The 25,269-nt window shown below is 34.4% G+C and overlaps 1 protein-coding gene and 1 long non-coding RNA gene across 5 annotated transcripts in view; one reads left to right on the top strand and one right to left on the bottom strand.

Moving 5' to 3' along the window:
- Positions 1-114: 114 nt before the first annotated feature.
- LOC149080684 (uncharacterized) lies at positions 115-5,640 on the bottom strand. Its single transcript, XR_016193619.1, has 3 exons — positions 5,530-5,640; positions 4,692-4,803; positions 115-3,433 (listed from the first exon to the last, which is right to left on the bottom strand). It is a non-coding gene; the product is annotated as an uncharacterized LOC149080684 (long non-coding RNA).
- Positions 5,641-7,002: 1,362 nt separating this feature from the next.
- Kap3 (kinesin associated protein 3) overlaps positions 7,003-25,269 on the top strand; it is a 51,886-nt gene continuing 33,619 nt past the window's right edge. For 3 of the 4 annotated variants that reach the window (XR_016193617.1, XM_089239894.1, XM_089239893.1), the window contains exons 1-5: positions 7,003-7,122; positions 12,013-12,120; positions 14,536-14,667; positions 20,349-20,488; positions 23,261-23,455. Coding sequence is in view for 2 of the 4 variants with exons in the window: in XM_089239894.1 (XP_089096020.1) it covers positions 12,089-12,120; positions 14,536-14,667; positions 20,349-20,488; positions 23,261-23,455 (499 nt within the window). In the remaining 2 variants the exon portion in view is untranslated. Of the gene's footprint in view, positions 7,123-9,586; positions 9,611-12,012; positions 12,121-14,535; positions 14,668-20,348; positions 20,489-23,260; positions 23,456-25,269 lie in introns of those variants that run through there. The other variant, XR_016193618.1, reaches the window with a different exon arrangement.

Below are 25,269 nucleotides of genomic sequence, written 5' to 3'. Positions count from 1 at the left end.
CTATCAGTCTATGTAGTAAAATTGAACTTTCATCTAATTAAAAAAAAAAAAATTGTAAACTACTTATTTTTAGTATGAAGAAATATTGAAATAGGAGAAAAAAAATTCAGACATGCAAAAGTATAAAATTTTTATTTATCATTTCATGCACAATTCATCACAAAACTGGAGTTTTGTAAGAGAAAGAAATACCACCAAAAAATATTGAAGATACAAAATACTACAAATGTGCACAACAGCGTTGTAACATATTAGGGTAATTATATATTATATATACAGGATACAAAAAAACGAGAATTTGGAAGCTACCAAAGCTGTCAATGACAGTATTGCAATACAAGTTGCTCAAATTTTCCTGCTGCCTTATTTTTTATGCATAACAGTGAGAAAACATCAACTATCACTTATGAAAAGTTTTAATTTCTAACGAAAACTAAATTTAGAAATACAATAATTTTGGGAGTATTATTTACCTTGACGTCTTAAATAACTCACAAAGGTAAACCTATCAGTTCTATATTTGGGAATTCCAAATTATTTTCTACTCTTGCAACTGTTAGATTCTGCTGGACAAGCATATATATTTGTTGATATAACAATGGCCGATATATATTTGCTTTTAAATAATTGCTATTTCAGTTTTCTTATCTTTCTAACACTTTCTTTCTCGTTACTTTTGGTCAACTGATCATTGAAGTATTTTACAAAATTTGCGATAAAAATTTTTGCAGTTATCAAACAAATGGTTTCTAATTTATCAACAAGGCTGCTTGCAATGTTACAATGACATACATCATTAAATGAGATGCTGTCAATTCTCTTCAAAATGATGCTTGCCAACTTGAAGAGAACAGACAGTTGTGCGCTAGTCGATAAAAATTTCTTTTTGTGACTCTTCACAATATTATACATTACGAACCACACAACGGAAACAGTAACGATAACATTCTCAGTTGGCAATGTCAATTTTCCCCTATTTAGGTCTGCCAAAAATTCATATATATCAAGTGAATCAGTAGATACGAAGTCAACGGTAACATCTGGAGAACTTCGTAACCACTGATTGCATACATCACACTTTTGTTTTGATAGAACATTTTTGGCCACATATCCACCAATGTATGTTATAATAGGTAAAACATTTTCTGGTATCATAGAAAAAGAAAATTCAATGTCTAATATGTCTTGATAATCACTCACCGTTACAACATTATCATGAGGTTCATTTGATGGAAGAAGTGTTTTCAAAGGTAAGTTTTCATTTTGAGTTGATAGAAGAATATTATTTTTGAACCGTATTTTTCTCTCATTCTCCAAGACTTGAACGAACCTGATATAGTAATTTGATCCACTCATTTGGCGGTACATGCCAAAGCGCCCTTCCAAATTGTCATTTTGAAATTTGCTCAACAAAATATAATCTACCCTATAATTATAAAAAATGTATGGAATCAATGCCAGAAAAGCCTCAATGGTTGTGATAAGGGCCTGAAATGTCTGAGCAGACAATGCTTCTGAAATGGGCACAGACTGCCTCCAAACTTTCAACCACAAAGCTATTTTCTCTAATAACTGTATTTGGTGTTTAGAATCTTTTGTAATGGCCTCTCTGAACTCATCGTTGAACCTTCTTCCTTCAAACACACTCTTAACATTACACACTTTCCATAATTTCACAATAATATCTATAAAAAAACAGGTTCCCTCGACATCACCAAATATGTTTGGATGATTTTTAGCTACATGCTTCAGAGCAATAACATTTTTCTCTGAAAAAATTTTCAGAGCTAAATTCACATTTTGCTTTTGTATTCCAGAGGGGTATAAAGCTTTCAAGCTAAGTAAGTTTCCATACTTTACAAGTGAATTTTTTTCAATATCATACATTAGTTCTAGATGTTTGAACAAGGCGGTAATTACTTCATCAGGTTTTTCAATGTTAGGAAATTTGATTGATCTACCCCCATCTCGTTTAGCTTGCCAATTGTTACGAACACATTTTAGAATGTGAACTGTGTCAAAAATGAAGAAAAGCTGCCTATTTGCATCACAAGGATGTGGCACACTTGAATGTAAAATGTTATTACCAGAAAACAGTTCAAAAGCTTTGCGGTTTACATTGTTATTGTCTGATATTACTGAAAGCACTTGAAAACCAAGTTCCTCTAGAGATATAATAACAGACATACACATATCTTTTAACTGCTGACTTGTCAAATTTTGAACTGGTACAATGTTAACTACATCTTTATATTTAGAGAGTAATGAAGAAATCATAAAGACTTGAGCTGTTTTTGCAACTTTCTCAGGATCAAAAGCACTTTGGCCATAAATGGATCCTCCTTTGAAAGACAAATCTTGCTGAATATAAATTTCGTCTACGTGCAAATTGATCAAAAATTCATGTGGTTTCAAAAATTTCAGTCTTGATTTCAAATATGCTAAACTTCCCTCTAATGTGGCTGAATTGAGAGAGAAACTACCAATCAAATTTTGTAAATTTCTAGAGTGGGGAAGGCATAAAACTCCAGATTTCATAAGTATGTTATATATATGTTTGGAATGAATATACAAACAAGAAGCAAATATAATAGTTTGATTTGTATATCTCCTGCCATTTTTTTCAGTTTTTAACAATATTAGTTGCTCCACAAGAAATTGCAATTTTATCGAATCATTATACATCTGTAAAGATTTCAATAAATTTACAGCAATTTCAAACGCATTGTCGGAATCGGGTGATGAACATGATTCTACATAAAACATGACATCTTTCAGAATAGACTTGGAACAGATTAGTTTTGCTTTTGAGAATTTTTTTGGTTCAATTTTGTTACCATCTATGTATACACTGTATTGTAAATTTTCATATACCACAATGCACCCAGAAACAGAAGGACATTCGTTTTCTGTCCTCATATGGCATGCAGCCAGTTGTGATTCTTTCTTGAGAAGAATCCAATTTGACGCTTCCTTTTGTTTGAAAAAATCAACCACATCATCCAAGTTCCTAATTGCATTGGAAATTTCAAAATTCTTTTTTTCTTGCAAACTTAGTTCAACAGCAAGATTGATATTTTCTTGTTCAACATCTGCGAGCCTACGCGATGATGTTGACTTAGAACTCAGATATTCTGGTAAATTCTCAAAAATTGTTGGCACAGCATTGTCTTTGTATTTTGGAATTTTTCGAGGGAAAAACTTTATCTCGCCATTAACAATACATCGATCAGTCCTGATTATACAGCTTTCATCAAAATGCTTAATACATATTCGTGGATCCTTCAACCGTTGCAGGTCTGTTGGAATTTTCCGAAGCCATTGGGACCTGAGAGGCTCCTCTTTTGGCAAACAAAACGTTGTGGTATGTTCTTCTGAATGGTAATTAGATCTACAACCTGCCACACTACATCGCTTGGGCATTTGAATATATCTGTAAACAGAAAAAAATCTGTTAGTCAATAAGCATTTTTCCTTTAAATTCACTTTATTGAAATATGCAATAGCAGCAAAAAAGGTGCACAATGCTAATAAAGTCTTGTTCAAAGAAACAATTGCTTTCATTACCTTTTAAATTCATAATCCGCCATCTCGCAAAATTTTATATACAGTTTACTCCTCACAGTCATTGCTCAAGAGGCAGAAGGCAAAGAGAAAATTACTATTTTTAAACATGCAAAGTACCCAAGAAGAATTAGAAATTTGTTTTGTAACGTTTGTATCAACGTTTTTTTTGATGATTTGAATAACATTTCTTGAAAACTTTAGTGCTTAAACAAATATATGAACTAAAATGCAATCAGGTTTTTAAATCAATTTATACTTTCTTAACATACCTTCCCCCCCCCCCCCATGGATTTCAGGACTATCTATTTACTATTATAGCATGAAGAGCACATGTTGTGTTGTGAAATTGTAATTTACTACTTTAATATTTCTTATGGTACGTAAATAAAAAATTATCACTATTAATCATTTTGGATTTCATGGGGAAAGCGTGGAAATTGACCTTTGCTACAGGGAGTCTAACTTTCACTGGGGGAGGGGGGACACAACATCAAAAAGTTCGGGAAACACTGTTGTACAGTACAAACACACACTCATAAATGAACAAAAAATTAATGTTAAACATAGGCCAAGTTCTTATATAATTATTTAAACTTATTTTTTACTGTTCATTAATGATTTCACAAATGTGAATATTTTGTAATTCATTAATGCATTCTTTTTAAACTAGGCCGGATAGTCTACTGCATGTATACATAGATAAACATAAAACGTTTTAGCCAATATTGCAGCGGTTTTCAACCTTTCTTGTGTTATCCATCATTAAAGGTTCCTTTGACATATGTCTACCTGAAATCTGCATGATTATAATACTTTTATGTAATTTTTACAGGACGTTTAATTGAAGAGTTGATCAAGTTCTCGTGTGCATGAAATATGTATTGTAATATATACAGTGGATTCCACTAATAACATTTTCAAAAAACCATCATGGAAACACGTAAGTGGGAAAACGCTTTAAACTGGAAATCTTAATAAGAATTACTTGGAGTTGAGACAACGAAAACAAGCTGTACTAAGAAGTAAAACATTAATAAGCGGGATCAACTCTATATAGATAAACAGAGGGGAAAAAATGAGCTAATATTGGATTTGAAAGAAAATTACTTTATTTATTTGCTTACTTTATTGGGACCTAAGAAGCTCCTCTTTTGGCAAACAAAATGTTGTGGTATGTTCTTCCGAACGGTAATCAGCAACCTGCCACACTACATCACTTTAGACATTGCAATATATCTATAAACAGAAAAAAATACCTGTTAAACAATATAAAATTTAAAGGAAAATTGATTATTTCATTGAAATATTCAATAGTAAAAAAAATTAATACGCAATGCTAATAAAATGTTTCGTTCCAAGAAAGAAATTGCTTTATTTAGTGCATGATTAATCTTTAAATTCATAAACCCCTTATCTCATAAAATTTTGTTTGCATTATGCTCATATCATAGCCATAATTTGTTTATATTATTTTGAGTTATTTACATCATGAGTACCTATATGCATTTTATTTACATTATACTCATCATAGGCAAAACTTTTCTGAAATTTGTACCATCCATGTGTATCAACTCTTTTTCCGATGAGTTGAAAAATATATAACACTTACTTTACTTTAGTAACTATTAAAAAAAATGAGTGTGCAAGCAGAATGCAAAATAAAAATAGAAATTGATTCAAAACCCTGACTACATATTTGCACTCTTTTCACAGATAAATATTCAGCAATGAAAACGACAAAAAAAGTAAAGAATCTCTACACTGAGAACTCCTTAATTATCATCGCAAGCTTAATTATTTTTTATACGCTACTAAATAGTTAAATCATGAAATTTCTCCACGCCAGAAACACGATCGCTTTAGCACGTGTTGCGATATACACAATTTGCTTTACTTTATACAGACAACTCTGTTTTAGATTTAATATCAATAAAGATGGTTGAAAAGGTATTTAACACTTACCATGTATTTGGATGTTTCTCAGGATCTATAAATTCGCAACGAAATAATATTCATTCAGCTTCATTCTTGGATCGCACGTTGGAAGAACTGAAAAAAATGTCATCCTTCCAGCTAAAAAGCAAGAAGCAACGTGAAGGAGCTAGGACCCAGTTGGTCACGTGATTTTCGAGTGCCGTAGCCCTCTCTTTCTCGTTAGCCCCGACTTCGCCTTGGCAGTGATGAGAACGTCGTCCACAACATTATTCGTCGGAAAATCACGTGACTCGGTGAAACACACACAATCCCCGTTATTTTCTTGTGGCAATAAATAAAAGTTTAAAAAACAATGAATGAGAAAGAAATAATTTCAGCATCGATGAGATAATTCAAAAATTAATAAAAACGCGAATTCCTGCATTAACGAAAGATAATTTCAGAATTAATGAAAGAGATAATCTCAGCAAGAGATAAATAATAGGAAGGAAATAATAGCAAGGAAATAATCCCTTTCATTAATTCCAAGATTAATGAAAAAGTGATAGTATTGAGTGATAGTTTTTCAGCATTGATGAAAAAGTGATAATTCCAGCAATAATGAAAGATAATTCGGAATTAATGAAAGATAATATTAATGAAAGAGATAATTTCAGCATTGATGAAAAAAGTGATAATTCCAGAATTAATGAAAGTGATTATTTTAGAATTAATGAAAGTGATTATTTTAGAATTAATGAAAGTGATTATTTTAGAATTAATGAAAGTGATTATTTTAGAATTAATGAAAGTGATTATTTTAGAATTAATGAAAGTGATTATTTTAGAATTAATGAAAGTGATTATTTTAGAATTAATGAAAGTGATTATTCTAGAATTAATGAAACTGATATAATTATAATAATGGAGATAATTCCAGAATTAATGAAAGAAATAATAATGAATGAAGTAATTCCAGAAAGAAATAATTGAAAGAAAATTTCAGAATTAATGAAGGAAAATTCCAGAATTGATGAAAGAAATTTTTCAGCATTAATGAAATAAATAATTTAATATTTTTTTTTTTTTTTTTCATCTTTAGATGAGTTCTCTATCTTTTTTTTTTATCTTTAAAACGCAACATTTAGAAACTGAACTGTACATTTTAATGGGGAAATTGCATTGAGAAGAAATATAAGAGTTATATCCTTATTTCTCCTCTAAAAGGGACCATTCAAGTATTACGTAAGCAGATTTTCAGCCATTTTTGACTCCCCCCTCCCCCCCGTCAGCAAAACACTGTTCCCCTGTCACCAAATTTCGTCAGCAGCTTAGAATATTTCATATCTTCAAAAAGGGGTGGTTGATGACGTAAGCAACCTTCAAACCCCCCCCCCCCCGTCATCAAAAGTCAGCAAATCCGAACCCCCCCCCCCTCGATGCTGACGTAATACTTGAATGACCCCCTAAGGGAAATTGCCAGGCAGGAACTGTGTTTTCACCGAGTCACGTGATTTCCTTGCATTCGATGTCACTGCCGTCGCGGCGGCTTGATGTTAGATTATAACCTCCTGGTAACGGATCAGCCCGTTAGATGGTCTGGAATCATTACTACTGTGGTAGGCGACTAAATTTCTAGAGGTAAGTTCTTGGTGAGAATGGAAAATTGATTTCGCGCTGAATACTCTACGTGTATAATTAGATGTAACAATTTCTTTCACAAGATTGTTCAAAATTTACTTGGGGACTCATTTTCTATTACCTTGATAAGACTGTCGTCTTCTTTAAATTTTAGGATAATATTTTGTCAAACTAAAGTGAAATAATTCTCAATTTGAAAAAAGTAATATATTTACTGATTTTATTCGATTTAAATTTATCTTGAATTACCTGAATGCTAAATAAGACATATGCTCATGCTCAGTGGCGGATTGAAGTCCTCCTAGAGGCCCTGGGCCAGGGTTGGTTTAAATACCATTAACATTAAAAACAATAAAATTTCTGAAGAAAAATCATTCAAACTTCTAATAATTAAAATAAAATGTTTATTAATGTAAATAACACTATTCCCTTATTAATTAATCTACAAATATTTCTTACATTTTAATAAAAATGCACTTTCGCAATTTAGTATTTTTGTTCTTAACTCAATGAATTACTGTTATTACTGAATTACTTACTCAATGAATGTGTTTGAAAATTCTTAATGTTATTATTAACCAGTGGCGTCGGAGCCGGGGGTGCTGTGGGTGCTCGAGCACCCACGGAAGATTTGTAGAGCGGGTTCGAGCACCCACAGAATTGATTCAAAAATCGAAATTTCCTAAATGAATCTTAAGGAGGGGCACCCACAGGTTCGAAACAGTTCCGACGCCCCTGTTATTAACCATATAATATAAAGGTTTTTTATCCAGTTACTTTCAATATGCTTAATTAGTAAGCTATTTTGCAAAAACTGCTATAAAAATTAGCTGAATATATTTAATGAAGCATAAATAATGCAGATTAATTAGCAATGATTTACAATATATACAGGGTGATTATAACTAAAGTTCTGATTTCAAAACACTTTAAAAAAAAGAACCATCATCAGAATGACTTCAAAATTTACATGAATATTCCTGAAGCAATGAAATTTCAAATGGCAAAGGGGAAAAATATTTAAAAATGTAAAATTAACGGCACTGTACTCATCCAACACGTGTGAAATTTGCTCACAGAATAGAAATGACAGCCAGTCAGGGCAAAATGATAACTTAATTAGCATTGCACAATTTCATAATTCATGGAAACACACACATTACAAAAATGAAGTAATTGAACAAATAAAACTACAACTTATTTAAGAAATGTTAAATATGTTGTGCACTGTGTTCTGGCTATGAGGTGAAAGCACAAAAATGCTTGTTCAACAACAGATCAGATTATGCCATGGTCATGATGTGGATGTGCTTGCAATTTCACCAGAGTTTGCAATTTGACCACTGTTCATAACATTTTGACGTTAGCCCCTTTCCCCCCCCCCCAGTGCCGTCTTAACGCATGGACCCACCCGGGCACGGCCCGGGGGCCTCAGAGAAATTAGAACCGATTGAAATTTTTGAAAATTTGTCAGATAGGGCCTCAGAAAAATTACTTGATCCAGGGGCACATGATGCTCTTAAGACGACCCTGCTCCCCCCCCCCCCCCCCCGCAGCCAGAAGTTACAAGGGTTAAGGTCAGGTGAACTGACGGCCAGGTGTCATGTCATCTTGTTATTGTCAAAATGGTTCTTCAGCAGCTGCTTTGCTGGTGTTACAATGTGCATCTTGATAAGAGTTGTGCTATTCACACAGATGCTGTTGAAGTGCAGAAATGATGTGGTTACACAAAATGGTATTATCCTGCTGGCCAAGTACAGCATAATCTACTTGCACATTACACTTTTTTTTCTTTTCTTTTGCCAAAGAAATTTTCATTGCTTCAAGAGTTTCCATGCAAATTTTCAAGTCATTCTGACCAGTAGTTCTTATCCTATAGTTTTGGAATCAAAACTTTAAATTATAATCACCCTGTATATAGCTGATTATTTTTCGTAAATCTGTTACTACTATACAGTAAAACCATGGCCCCCACATCCTAAAGCAGGGCCCCTATGGCTATCTTTTACGGGCCCCTTTATGATGAATTTATAGCTTGAAAAAACAAAACAAAAAATTATGAAAATCATCCTGGGACCCAGGGCCCGGGCCTTGTCAGCCCACCCCTTGTGGGGGCCATGAGTAGAACCTTGATTAACTGGGCTTAACCATGAAAGTATAAAAAAAAAACTGTTCAATATTAAGGCTGGGCAATATACAGTGTGAGATGTGCTACTTCTTATAGGAAAGAAAATGAAAATGTCTGTGAGGTAATGTAACTACTAGTACACTTGTCTTTGTCCCTTAGGGGCAGCTGGTGTCTTTATTGGATTATAGGTCCACCTGCCCGTAGCATGATGGTGTCACTACTAATGCTGCTGCTTTGTGAAGGGAAAAAGAAACCTTGTGAGATAATACACCACTACATTTAGATGTATGATACAATCCTTATTCATGAATTTGGTAAAGATATAGAGCATCAGAATGTAGCCAAAGGTTAGAAAATGTGGTAAGAATGAGAAATTTTGGCTTCTGTATATAACTTAAAATAACTAAGATACTTCATATGAAAAAATATATATATTCAGGCCACTTTTATGAGACTTGAAAAAAACCCACTTACACCATCTTATGCCATTTAAAGATATAGCATCAAAATATACACCAAGATTTCAATGTGATAAAAATGAAAAAGTTTGGCTAATAATGAACCAATATGATATTTTTCAAGGAAAAAATTATATTTAGGCCACTTTTATTTGACTTTTTGAAAAAAACCACTTGGTTTAAGATTTAAACCAAACAACCCTGCCCGAAAGCATGCTTTAATCCTTTTAAATGTCATAAGAAAAAAGTAACAAAAGGTTTAAGGATAGTAAAAGTATTTTTCACGTATAAATGAAATAGATGGTTGTACAAAATCAATTCCAGAGCAAAAATATGCCATGCCTGTAGGGACAAAGTGAATATAAACATCAATAAATAAGGTGAAGAAACTGAATACTGTGGAAAGATGAACAGAAATAGTAATGTAGAGATAAGTAACTTGGAAATGTCAATTACTAAACAAGAAGCACTTGAAGAAATAAATTCATCTCTACAGAACATAGAAGAGTCGCCAGTCATAGGGTAGCTCCACAGTGCAAGTTAAACAATGCCAAAAGAAAAGTTGAATCTGCCTGTAGCATTTTAAAATGAAAGGTTTACGAAGTTTTTGAAGACTTGCCAGAAAATGAGTCTCAAAGCACACTTAATGAAGATATTAAACAGAAAGCAAATAATATGATTATTTTTATAAAGTTAATTAGAAATAAGACTCAATTTAACCATCATATCAATGGAAAAACTGAAAATTTTAACTCTGGCCCCTGCTTCATGGAACAAGGAAAAAAATCTGTGAAGAGTTCAATGTCACTGAAACTGCTGTGTTAAAAGCAGGAGAGCTTTTGCAAATGAAAAAGCAAAGGTGAGCCATTGTGTTTTTATTATGAAAAGAATCAAAAATTAAATTCCAACGATTTTTTTGCAATCTAATTTTTTAATGCAAAGATTAAAATTTTCTTTCCTAGTCATAATCTACATTTTTTTGTGAGCATTTTAGTGGAAATTTCATTTGAATGTATTGAAACAAAAAATAATAATTGGAATCCGAGATGATGGGTTGCATTTCAGTATCTAGTTGAATGATTTGAAATCGGTGTCACATGAAATAAAAAGACATTGAGTTTCTCATCTTCCCGTAAATTCTCCTTCATCCAATTGTGAGTCTAATTGTCTATCGGAGTAGTGATCGGGGACGGCAAAGTGCATTGGTTTTCTCGTGAGATAGAGCACATTTTTGTTTCTCCTCATGTGAAAGGTAGAAATGAGGCCCAAGTGCAGGATCCCTATTTAAAATGGTCAGCAAATCATAGGTTTTAATTCATTATTTTTTTTTAAATATTTCTTCAATTTTTTTTTGAAATACTGTACTGTGTTGGCGATTCGATTCTGCATTTTTAATACAAGTAATACAAGTTGGGAAAAAAGAGGCATGAAAGGCATCCGGCTCAAAATCTTTCCCACATAAAAAAACCTTCAATTCCTATAATGTTCCCCACAACACCAGAAAACACTTACTCTCGTTAGTGGAAAAATTCGGTGACCGAGGGGGATTCCTCTAGTCTTTTACAGCCCAACAAAAAAAAAGAAGGTTGTCTTCCCTCCAAAATCTCCTGAAGGGGCAAACGAAAAGAAAAGAGCTCAAGTGTGTGTGTGCATTTTTATGTGACCAAAATCGCTATGTACTGTATTTAAGGTCTATATAGGTGTGCTGCCCATAGATTTTTTTCTTTTTTGAAAAATAACCGTAATATTATATACACTCAAACCTTCAATTTTTTTTCTCATCTCGGTCATTTTTCATGTATATTTTATACAGTTATTTTTTAAAAATATATACCTTAAAGATATTTTTCTAGTAACGCATATCTAACGTGTTCCGGCACCCCTTATCATTTGGCGCCCTGTGCAATTCACAGGTCGCACTGCCCTAAGACCGCCCCTGCATATATTATTATGTCACTAAATTTGCACTATTGAGGAAAAACTAGGACACTGTTAAACTTTCATATTACAAATCAACTTATGAAGAATACAAAATTTAAAAAAAGCAAAAAACATCTTTGTGTCTTTCTTTTTCATCAGTATCATCTAATTCAGACCAGTCACTTCCGGAATTACTACTTTCGGTTTCGAGTAGATATATCTATGTTTTCCATATATATTTCTGAATTGTTTAGAATAATTATTTTTGGCAGGTCTATTCAATTATTTTTAATTAATTTGAATATTTATTTACCAAAAACATGTTGGATATTATTATAATTAATTAAGACCTTATCATTTTGAGAGTGTTTTTTTAATTTATAGATTTCTTACATACATGGATTGGTAAAAACACAGGCCATGTGACAAATTTGATTTGTTTGTGGACTCAAATCTAAACATGGAGCCTGAAGAAGTCAAACTTTTTGAAAAGTAAGTAAGATCATTCTAATATATACAAAAGTAAGATTATTACAATTTTTATAACTGTTATAATACACTATTCAAAATTAATAGGGAAAAACATATGTATATTTTTTTGAATTTCTCAAAAAATACTGAGTGATAAACTGAAAAATATGGGGTCGTATAATAATGCAATAGTACTCTTTCTGAATACATAAGAATACATAATTATATTGAAGCTTGATCTACAAAAAAAAATTGACTTGATTAAAAATGTATGAAGTTGTCTAACGAGATTGTTGGCAGGCATGCAGAGTGAAAACTGTTATAGAGATAGATTAGACACACTTAACATGTTTTCCTTAGAAAAAAGGTGGAATTACTGGGACATGATTGAAGCACTCAAATTTGTAAACGGTATAGGCAAGATAGACCACAACCATTGGCGTATGCAAAGGGGGGGTTTTGGGGTTCTAACTCCCCTCAAGCTGAGATTATAGTGTTATTTTGCAGGAAAAACACAACCCCCCCCCCCCGAGAAGAAAAAAAAATTGAAACCCCCCTTAAGAAAATTCTGCGTACGCCTATGACCACAACAGATTGTCATACATATCAAAAAGTTATCAAGTGAGGGTACATAGGATATCTCATTATCTGTTTGTTTCATTACAATACATCTCAACTAAAGCATCTACACTGCTGGCCACCGTAAATGCAACACCCTGAAGGAAGCATGCAAATAATATGAAATTTACAACATGCATTAGCGGAGGTGAGATATGCAAATGATTAGAATTTCAGCGCAGACGCACATCACGCAAGCCTGTGGCGCCACTTCAAAGCGCTATTTAAGGCTTGGAGATTTCGACGATTTGAAGTACGGCAATTGTGTTTTTCTTGTGGTTTTTTCAAAAAAAACGATCGATTATGCCTCGTAGAAAACAGCGATCATCTTTTGATCAAGTATCCGAGTTCGACAGAGGAAGGACAGTGGCCAACCGAGATTATGGATTATCTTTCAGGGAAATCGGTAGTCGTGTTGGACGAAACCAAACAGATTGAATTGCTTCCCTGGCCAGCTCGCTCTCCGGATCTTTCGCCAATAGAAAACATGTGGTCCATGGTTGCTCAACGATTGACCCAGATTACATCACCAGCTGCCACACCAGATCAACTTTGGCAATGCGTGGAAGCTGCTTGGTCTGCTGTAGCCCAAGAACACATCCAAAGTCTCTTTGAATCAATGCCGAGGCGTGTGGCAGCGGTGATCTCCAACAATGGCGGCTACTCTGGCTACTGATTTTGACATTAACCACACTTCACAGAAGTCTATAAATTTAATCATTTGATGCTTGGTCAACATGTTATCTACAAAATAAATATTGCTGCGATATCTCTTGTCTTTCTTGGTGTTGCAATTTGGGTGGCCAGCAGTGTAGTTTAATGAATGACATTAAAATGTATTTGGAACAACACTTTGCCATAAAAAAAATTATTGTAAAGGTGGCATCATATAACTTCTGGGGAGATGGAGGAAAATAAAAGAGCACAGATTATATGAATTATATATTCAATATATATTTATATTATTCAAATTAATAATATAACATAAATATAAAATATTATGCATACTCTGCTTATTGGTGAAAAAAAACAAAACATTTAGGACAACCTATTACAGCTGAACTTGGTTAATTCGAAGCTGAAGAGAATCAAAAAGTTTGAATTAATAATTCATCAATAAAGGATTGTTGGAGGGTAAAAAGATGAGAGAAAGTTAACCAAGAATTCTCTGAAAAGAGGCATTTTGTGAGTGACATACCTGAATCAAACTTCTAATTATCCAACACATTAGAAAACTTGCTTGAATTACAGATAATTTTAACATTCAATTGCATAGGAAACTCAAAGGAAATTCCTTAAATTCAAATGAATTATAAAAAAATTTGAATTGACCAAGTTCAAATTAGCCAAGTTTGCCTGTACAGGAGGCCTTATGTTAAAATAGCTTATATCATGCGATATCAAGTGATTAGTGAACCAACCTCCAGTCCATCATATATGAGTTTTAGTATTAGCCAGTGTGTGTGTGCCAGATGCTTTTGTTGCTTTGGACTATAGGTCCCAGTTTGACATTTGAACAACTCAATCATATATGTGCAATCAACATAATACTACAAGTAATCTATGAAAATTAAATTTTGTAGCAATAATTAGTGTGAATCCTTGAAAAAATTATGTACTCCAATTTGTGCCTTGAGAGTAATGATCCTTCAATGAATATGTTTTATAAACTTTTTTTTGTGAAATGAAAGAAAAAATTATACAACTAGCTTAAAAAACAAAGATGAAACTTTTGCACAATTATAGGGATTATAATTGTGATAAAACAAAATAAACAAATCAAGTGAAATTTTTTTGTATTAATATGGTATTTTTTAGGCATGCTCTTTTTGACTCAGTAGATGTCCACCCAACTGAAAAAGCTCTGATTGTTAATTATGAGTTGCAAGCTGCACTTGTGGGACATCTTGGTGAATATATGCTGGAAGAAACTAAGAAGTTGAAAAAAACGTGTGTATTTATTTATTTTAGCATAAATCCTAAGGGGCCATTCAAGTATTACGTAAGCAGATTTTCAGCCATTTTTGACCCCCTCCCCCCTTGTCAGCAAAACACTGACCCCCCGTCAGCAAAATTTTGTCAGCAGCTTAGAATATTTCATATCTTCAAAAAGGGGTGGTTGATGACGTAAGAAACCTTCAAACCCCCTCCCCCCTTGTCATCAAAAGTCAGCAAATCCGAAACCCTATCCCCCTCTCGATGCTGACGTAATACTTGAATGACCCCTAATGAAGTAAATAATAATGAATGATTAAAGAATTCTATATGGCATAGCACAGACATGATATCTTGCCTTTTCCTCTTCGAGACATAACTTGTTTACAGAAAGGGCTACGGTTATGGAAGTGCAACGACTGTATACCAAAATTAACTACTCCTGATCACATGAAGCTGATGACATGTAAGTTGACATAGACCCGAAGCGTTAGAGAGAGCATGGTGATGCCAGTACACACACACACACATATATATATACAGCATGTTTCAAAAATGACTGTAAGGCCAATTGTGGCCCAGGCTCTGTCCCATGAGGGATATAAGCCTTTTACCCCAACGGGTTGGACCACGCTGATACTTCCAAAAATGACTGGTCTATTTGATAACTGAATTGGGAAAAAAAAGACCCAGAAGTGATAGATACATACTGTTCACTGCATTGTTTTTGGGAAAACAGTAAATTTTTAGTGACAGAATTTTAAAATTAGTTACAAAATTTGGCAAAAAATAGTGCTGCAGTCTAGAAACACTATACTACGATATTATCAAAATATTCACAATTTGCAGTAACTACATGACTTAGTCACAAAACAAAATTCTCAGAAATCTGTGCAAATATCTTAGCTGGTATGGTCTTGCACGCAACAGTGATGTACTGTTCCAGTTCCAATCATTTGTGGATTGTGGCAATACACCTGATCTTTCCAGTGTCCCCCACAGAAAGGAGTCATGGGGGGGGGGGAGTCACCTGAGAAATAGGGAGGTGAAAACATGCCTCTTCCTTTCATTCATTATTCCAATGAAATGACTATCATCGAAATGCTTTTAAAGAAATTAAAGGCCTAAAGTACCAAAGGATGTTTAGAGGTATCGTGAGTTCAATACCCAGTTCGTCCTTGTCAGAAACTTTCCTGACAAAGGGGTACAATAGAAACGGCGACGAGTCCCACAACAAGGAGGTTAGCACGCCAACCTCTCGATGAGTATAAAAAAAAGTTCGTCGCTCGGAATCCATAATAAATTGTAGGTCCCGATCTAATTAGCCCTCACATGCAGAAAATGACAGTGGTGTGACAAAAATGATCAATAGAATACAAAGGCAAGAAATATCTGCTGTATAAATACAAGACAACAAAGCACAGAATGGCAAACTGATGGACAGCATTTCCCTCAAAGTAGAATGTTTGCATTGTTCTGCAACAAACCCTCGGCTAACTGGAAATGTTCTGCGGTAAAAATCCGCACAATAGTGTTTTCTTGCACTTTTTCTTAAAGTACTTCCAAATTGTTCTGCAGTAGCGCTAATTGTTCTGGGGCGCATTTCACTACCCCTCTCATAGATCACCTGCAGTACCATCTGTTGCTGAACTTTGCATTTAATTTCAAAATTTTGTCTAAATTCAATTTAGGCCATCCTGACTGAAACATTTGCATGGGTTTCTGTGAATTTTGTTTCTGAAAACTACATCATTTTGCTGCGAATAGTGGGTATTTTAAAAATATCATGTTTTAGTTTGTTTAGGCTACAGCCTCATCTGTTTTCAAACATTTTAAATAATTTTAAAATTCAGTCGGACTGAAAATTGACTGCTTTCACAAGCACAATGCAGCATTTCTATCACTTCCTGTGTTTTTCTTTTATTTAATTTTTAACATACCCCAATCATATTTGGGATGGGTACATATAGGTGTGGCGCGAAAGAAAATTCTCACCTGTGTGAGACATCTTTTTTGCTGCCGTCCTCGTGTATAAGGGTATACATTAAGTGCTAATAGGGCTTTTATCTCATCAACCGTCCAGCATAGAGGTATAGATTCAGTTTAAGAAATGCTCAAAAGGCGTTCAAATATTACCCTGCACAAGTTTTGAGAGTGAAAATACGGTGTTTTACAAAATAAGAAATCTAAATTTTTATACAATCCCCTGTCCTCTAACATTCAATTAGAAAGTTGTTGCCCTGTCTCTCCTAAGACCAACAAAAACATTCTAAGTTCTAATTCACTGAGATATTCGGATTCAAAAATCGGATAAAAGTTAGGAAAGGACAACACAAATGGGGGAAAGGAGGGTTGTCCATCACTTTTTTCTGTTTTTTTGTAACTTTTCTCCAATTTTTGGATTCAAATATATTAGCGAATATTGCACTTAGAAACATGGAAGTTTTTCTGTTGGCCTCAAGAGATACAGGGCAACTTCCTAATTGGAAGTTAGAGGACAGGGGGACCGTATAAAAATTCGGATTTCTTATTTTGTGACACACTGTATTTTTGATCATTCGATCATTTTTGTCGCACCACTGCCATTTTCTACACACAAGAGCTAATTAGATCGGGGACCTACAATTTATTGCCAATTCCGAACGGCAACCTTTTTTTATACTCTGAGAGATTGGTACACTAAGAGCTATGTTTTACAAAAAATCTTTTCTCTATTTTTTCCACTGCCAAGTGGCATAACCCATAAAAGAATTCCTCCTGATTTGATGATTTTTCTCTTTTCTAGTTCACTGTGAAAACTTGGTGGTGACCAGAGCAAAAAATATCGGTCTCCACTCCCAAATGTCTGGTCGCCATGTGGCGAGTGGCAACTGTTAATTTTTACCTTTACTATGAACCTACACAAATAGCCACCTCTCCTGACATATCATATTGGATTCACTCCTGAATGCTTAAGATGTAGAAAGTCATGAAAAGAGAACTAGGGGATTGAAATTGAGAAACCACAAAATCATTACAATTTTTTAACAAGAGGGGCTTTTGGCAAGAAATTCGGATTATTTCTATTTGACGAATCAGCGATAAATCTGGTGCTATCCTAACCGCATGTTAGAAAAAGAATGAAGGGGGAAAGAAAAATATGAAAGGAAAAAGTATAAGAGATAAGGTAGATAAGAGTTTTTTTCACCCTCACCCTACATGTTCCCTGTTGCTCTTACATGTATAGTAGAAAGATAAATTATATGTGTGGAAAAAAATCATTAACAGGAGTATAGAAAGAAAGGAGGGAAAGAAAGAGCAACTTCCATACAGATAGGGTTACTATAAAGCTTCATGATGGTGAACAGAGAGGAAAGGAAACACAGAGAACTTGTTTGAATTTATTTCACTGGCATTTGGACATAATTTTATGCTTGTGATTGTAAAGCGGTTAGAAGAAAATAACATTATATTTGAGGATGAAAACAAAAAAAAAGTTATATATCGTTACCTCATTATAAAAACCTTGTACATCCAAAATTCCCAATTTTTTAGGAAGAGCAAAAATACGGTTGGGATTTCCCATTAAATAACAAGCAAAAGGGGTTAATTTTTTCTCTATAGAGAGCAGATCATTGCTGATTTTTTTTAAAGCTGCAATAGGTGAGATATGTTCTCATTCTAAAATTGTTAAAAAGCCATTTTTGAAAAAAATTAATGTACACAATTTTCATTCTAAGATGAACGTATGCTTTTCACTAAATTTAAAATAAATTTGAATCCTGGTGATTTTGATTTGCTGTGAAATTGTATAAAATCATACGTGGAAGTTAATATCTTGTGTCTGTTTGCTATATAGCTTGAAGCAATGAAAATTTATTTAATCTGTGATTATACACTGCTGGCCACCCAAATTGCAACACCAAGAAAGACAAGAGATATCGCAACAATATTTATTTTGTAGATAACATGTTGACCAAGCATCAAATGATTAAATTTATAGACTTCTGTGAAGTGTGGTTCCTGCCAAAATCAGTAGCCAGAGTAGCCGCCATTGTTGGAGATCACCGCTGCCACACGCCTCGGCATTGATTCAAAGAGACTTTGGATGTGTTCTTGGGCTACAGCAGACCAAGCAGCTTCCACGCATTGCCAAAGTTGATCTGGTGTGGCAGCTGGTGATGTAATCTGGGTCAATCGTTGAGCAACCATGGACCACATGTTTTCTATTGGCGAAAGATCCGGAGAGCGAGCTGGCCAGGGAAGCAATTCAATCTGGCGATTGACGAAGAACCTTTGGACAGTGCGTGCCACGTGTGGTCGCGCATTATCCTGTTGAAATATGGCTGTGGGCAAGCCCTGAAGGTAAGGAAGGACAACTGGCTCCAACACCTCGGAGATGTAGCGCTGGCTTTTTAAAGTACCGGCAATGCGTACTAGAGGAGTGCGAGAGTGATATCCAATACCGCCCCATACCATAATACCCGGTGCAGGACCAGTGTGGCGGTGCATAACGCAGCTGTTCAGCATCCTCTCTCCACGGTGTCTCCAGACTCGAATCCGACCATCGTGGTGTTGCAAACAGAAGCGTGACTCGTCAGTAAAGACAATTTCATTCCATTGTGCCGTCCACATCCTTCTTTCATCGCACCATTGGCGGCGGAGACGTCTGTGGTTCTGCGTCAAGGGTAGACGAAGCAATGGACGTCTTGCGGACAGACCACTCTGCTGTAAACAGCGTCGAATGGTACGCGCAGACACTGGATGATGCGGTACAGACTGAATGTGCTGTGCTATGGTTCGTGATGTGGCTGAGCGATCCGTCACTGCCATACGCACAATACGCCTGTCATCACGTGAAGTGGTGCACTGAGGTGGATGCGATCGAACATGTCGGTCCGTCGTACCCTCCTGCATCCAACGATCACATATCCGCATTACAGTTGTTTGGTTTTGTCCAACACGACTACCGATTTCCCTGAAAGATAATCCACAATCTCGGTAGGCCACTATCCTTCCTCTGTCGAACTCGGATACTTGATCAAAAGATGATCGCTGTTTTCTACGAGGCATAATTGATCGTTTTTTTGAAAAAACCACAAGAAAAACACAATTGCCGTACTTCAAATCGTCGAAATCTCCAAGCCTTAAATAGCGCTTTGAAGTGGCGCCACAGGCGCGCGTGATGTGCGTCTGTGCTGAAATTCTAATCATTTGCATATCTCACCTCCGCTAATGCATGTTGTAAATTTCATATTATTTGCATGCTTCCTTCAGGGTGTTGCATTTACGGTGGCCAGCAGTGTATAATATTTAATACATTTTTAATGAAATAAGTGGACGCATAGTTGTTTCACCCACGTTCTCGCATTAGAGTATCATGTGGTTAAAAAATGCATGTTTCACTACTCAAATTTATTTCAACATTTTAATTAATAGTCTAATAAGCAATTTTGGACAGGAGAAATGACTGTAAATGCAACAAAAATGATTTTTTTTTCATTATATTTGTGAAAATAATTTGCACTTATGTCACAGCACCATAAAAATTTGAATTCCCTGTAAACTAAAAATTATTAGAAGCATCATCTTCTGCAATGTTTTTTACAGACAACAAAGAAGTTAATTTCGAACAGAATATTTTAATGAATAGAAGTTTAGTTATAAGTTTTTTTGTTAGTTCTTTATATTCTCAACATCTTTTGTTTTTTAAATAGGTTCTGGCTTAAAGGTTTCAATTCCGATGTTGATATCCCAGCTCTTGCAGGATCTATTTTAGAAAAGTGTTCACTGATTCCTCGTTCAAAGCTGCATGAAGTCGAACAACTGTTGTACTATATTCAGACCAGAAAAAATTGTAAGTATTTATCAAGAAGGAATTTTTTCCTGCTGAATAATACCTATCTACCTGGGATAGTTTGATAAGGAACCACTTTAAAGCACTAAGCAGGCACACATAATATCAACAGCTTGCCTTTGACATAGGTTGGCAATGCCACTGGAAGTCCAAACACACACTTTGAGAATAACAAATTTACATTATATGAGTCTAATATTTAAGTCAAACCTATGTGAACATCATTAATATTTGTAACATACATGGATATAATTTCCATTTTAATTATAATTAAATTTTTCTGAACGTTTGTGTGGGGACCACCTGTTTCATCTTCATGGACCATTAGTTGAGAAATGCTACTTCGTCACACACCAACTCTGACCATATCGCTATACACAATTTACTGTCATTAACGAGCTGGGTTGTAAATGAAGGCGCCATCCACCAGTGGTCGCATCAAGTTCATTAGGGAAAATAGCTTGTTACATATATTCTTCCCTCGGATCAAATATGGAACTTGACTGCAACTGTCACTGTGGTAGACAAACATCTTACCACCACGCCACTTAGGCAGTTGAGAAATGCTTGCTTAGAGTAGACTCCTCTCCTTAAACTTAAGTATTTATCGTGTTTCAGTAATAAAGAATATTTGATACTAGCTGTTACTTGCGGCTTCGCTTGCATGGATTTCATAATCTGAAAATACCCGCTTATGACCCCTTCAGGGATTGAATTTCAAGAATGACTCACTCTTAGTGAGTCAACATTATAAAATAAAACTACTAACCATTTCCAAGGAGAACCATGGAAGACAGACTTATCAACAGCTAGACATATTACACAACACAGGAGGATGTCAGATATCCAGGTCGAACCACTTCATCACAACTAGAAAGCTATGAAAACATATATGAATTTATCAAAGAAAACACTAATACTAAAAATAAACCACCCGTACCAGCCGGAGTAGTAACTTTCATTTCACCTTGAAGGTATTAACTTCACATGGTTGCGTTAAGTGAAGAGCATTTACCCCTCAACACACGAAGCTGCCAACGATATGAGAGTGAGTCAAATGACAAATGTGATTGCTGTTTTCTTCCCGAACTATTTAGAACTGACAAGAACTGGTTTGATGTTGGTGAGGTAAAAGAAAAAGCAATTTTCATTCGTAGGGTTAGGCCCCTTTTAGACGGAGCGGGTGCGTCTACTTCTGCTTTTAGCTAAGCGTCTTCTATGGACCCACACTAACTCAATAACTGTTGTTGAATTGTAATGCTTTCAGACGCAGAGGAAAAGGGGACTCGCTTGCCAATAAATGCATGAGCGGGCATCTGCTAATGAGCCGCAGGCCTGCCTCTACTGGTGGTTGTGGTCGGCCACCAGGTTCTGTGCATCTCTTCACATGGTTCACACACAGCAGGTCTTGGCTCGCTTCAGTTGTTTTTAGTGTTCTAGTGTATATCGTATCAATTAATTTTGTGTGATTTTTTTAAAATTGATTTTCATTTCTGTTGCCATTATTCTATTTTTGATGGACTTTGTTGACTTTGTGTTTGTGCATAAAAATTTGCAAGTGATTTTGATATAAAATATTTTTGTGAGTAGCAATTATTTCTGGGAACTTTAAAAAAGTCAAATGATGTATAATAGTACTTGTTTTTCAAAAATTCTATTCTAATTTTCGAGTGATTTTTTTTAATTTTCTGCTTGTTCATCAATACTTATGAGTTTGTCAAAAAAGGGTTCTAAATTGTTTTTGTTATGTGATGTATTGTTTTTGTCATATATTTATTAGGTTTTAAGCAAACCACAATTTCTGAGCATTATAATTAAATAAAAGTAATTATTTTAATATCAATTCAGAACTTAAATATATAAAATAATAAAATTAATGCACATTTTTTTAAACTTGTCAAATACAGTATTTGAGGTATCAGTAATAATATAGTGAAATTAATTAATTCATATCAATCAAAAACATCATATTAATGCCCATTTTTTAAAATTCTTTTTGGATAGTGGGATGGTAAGTTTCTTTTTGAAAATTGGAAATATATATTATTCTGTTTTCTTTTTAATATTATACATAAATTAATTTTACTGATTCCTTCAAGAACATGTTTGAGAAGTTTCAGAAAATTGAGAATTAATATGATAATTTTTTTAATTTTTCATTAACAAAAAAATAAATTAATTAAAAAGTAAAAAACCCCATCAAATTAATGCCTAATTTTTAAAACTTAAAAAAATTCAACTCAAAGATATCTGTAATCACATACAATATGTAAAAATTGTGCAATGCTTCCACCAATCCTAAGAGTAGTAAAGATTGGGTTAATCAGTGATTAATCAATATAATTAGTTAAAAATTTTAAATCAGCATTTAATTATAATTGCTGGAAATAGAAAATCAATACAATGGTGCATGTATTGATTTATATACATTATTTGATTCATATTTATGGTGCATGCCACCTAGCACTAGCATTGTTGACAAAAATTTCCTGAAAGGGGATTTTTCGAGTCACTTGTCTCCAGTTATGTGTGACAGGTTCGCAGAAACAGGTGTACTTTCATTCATGCGGGAACGAGTCCCGCCTGCTCCATTCAAAAATGGCCTTACCAATGAAGTCTTGAAAGAAGGGAGAGAAAGAGCAGATACATTTATTTCATCTACTTACGGCAGAGATATCTTGTCCCTGTATGTTAAGGGGTTAAATATGTACTTGCATAACTATTTTGTTATTGTTATAATTGTACACATTAATCTAGATGTTATTTTTGTAGGTACTGATGAAAGCAATGAAAGTATTGGAAAGAAAAAAGAACTTTTGACTTCAGAAACTAGTTTAGCAAATATCAGTTCCTTGGATCAATACATAGATTTCTTGTATGAGGGCATGAGTCACAAAGTCAAAGCTTCGTCTTTAGTTTTGCAGCTTGCAAGAGAACCAGATAATCTTCATGTGTTATCCAAAAATGGTATTGTATAGGGCATATATACATCTATTTAAATACAGTGAAACCACACTACAAAGATACTTGATATAATGATAAATCTCTCTATAACAATATTTTTTCAATTTATATATATTTCTAATATATTTATACAATATTTTTTCTTGTTTTCAATTGCCCATATTCTAATGTTCAAACTCCTTTTGATACAACAATATCCTCTACTACGATAAACCACTACAATGATATTTTTTTATATTTTGCTCAAAATATCCTTCAATATATTTTTAAACTTGACATATATTGTAGTTCTGAGGATGTCCAATAATATTGGTGTTTGATATCACCTGGTCACCAAAAGTGTTGATGAAGTTTTCAGTATTGCTACTTTTTTGTGTGACACACTAAAGTGTATGGTGATAAGCCTTTTTACAGGACAATGCACACACATCTGAAATTTTTTTATCAACTAATCCAGGAGTTCTAAAACTGTGCACCTTGACAGGCAGCCCTGACAGAGGTTGACTCCTGTCCCTGACGTGTAAAACTCTGGTTTAATTCTTTTTTTCTCAATATAGGAACAAAATTTTGATTAAACGTACTCTGCTTATACTCAAGTATATAGAGCGCCACAACTAGGGAGGAGCAGGTGGGTCTGGTTCCCCTGAGCGCTGGACTAAAAGAGGCACTGAATTCACTATTCAACTGGTTCTTCTACATGCAACAGGCACCAAAATTCCGACTTGCCTGGATGACAAAGTCCCTGAGTATATATGACAATAGACTGTAAAATGTTTGAAAATATATTGAAATCTCAGACCTGCCAACTCTCAGGATTTAGGCAGGAGACTCCGGATTTGTTAAAATTTCTCTGGATTTTGGCAGAAAATTAGATTTTATGTGAGCTTTCACACTGTCGTGACGTCAATGACTGCCGTCGTCATTAGGGAAAACACCCATAGAGGACAGCTGTGGTCATTTCCATCGAGCAGCTGTAAAAAAGTCTTGGTGATCGCATTTAAGCAACTGGCAAAGACGTGGCTTTGTTTACATTGCGTTTATTGGCAATCATTTATCAGGGGCATGACCTTGGTTGCCGAAATTCCTGTATAATCGTTATTGTATTCCATTAACAGCCATGCGGTAAACACAAGTTTTTTCATCAGCAGCTTTGTATTTTGAAGTTTTTTAAATTGTTTCCTCCGATTAAATATGTCTTTAGAAAGAAAATATAAAAGTTTAAGCTATATAAAGCTTTTAAGAGTTCATATATCCAAGATTATCAATCACTGATAGCAGCCACGAAAGGAAACACTTATGTTTTATGAACAGTATGTAGATGTGATTTCTCTATTCTGCAATGGAAAGACTGACGTGGAATTATATTCTGCTCAGGGGCAATGCAGAACCTACCTTGTGGTGGGGGATAATGGAACTTTGTCTTAATTGATTTTAAAAAAAATGTTTTCAAATTTTTTTTTTTGATCGAGTCTATGAGTGGCAGGGGGTACCCCCTCGGGAGAATCTCCGGATTTCTGGATTCCAAAAGTTGGCACGTCTGAAATCTATAGAAACAATTTCCAAGAAACTAGAGAAAATTATCTTTATAGGTGGAATGTAATTTAATGCACAGGGTTTAAATAATTAAAGTTCTTTTTATCGGAGCTGTCTCTACAGCCTTAACTATTCATCAGAAGATTATATGAAACTTGAAAAACATCTTAATGAATGGATGGGGAGAATTTCAAAACCCATTTAACCATTTAAAGGCCAAACTATGAACAAAGTCACTTATTGCTTTGAAATTTAGAATTTGAGGTCCTTTTGCATGCCCATAC

The sequence above is a fragment of the Pholcus phalangioides genome, unplaced genomic scaffold (genome assembly GCF_987345545.1).
Source record: "Pholcus phalangioides strain wild (caught in Gottingen) unplaced genomic scaffold, Ppha-v1.0 ptg000011l_1, whole genome shotgun sequence".
In the NCBI taxonomy this organism is placed as follows: domain Eukaryota; kingdom Metazoa; phylum Arthropoda; class Arachnida; order Araneae; family Pholcidae; genus Pholcus; species Pholcus phalangioides.
This window is presented reverse-complemented; position numbering and strand designations above follow the sequence as displayed.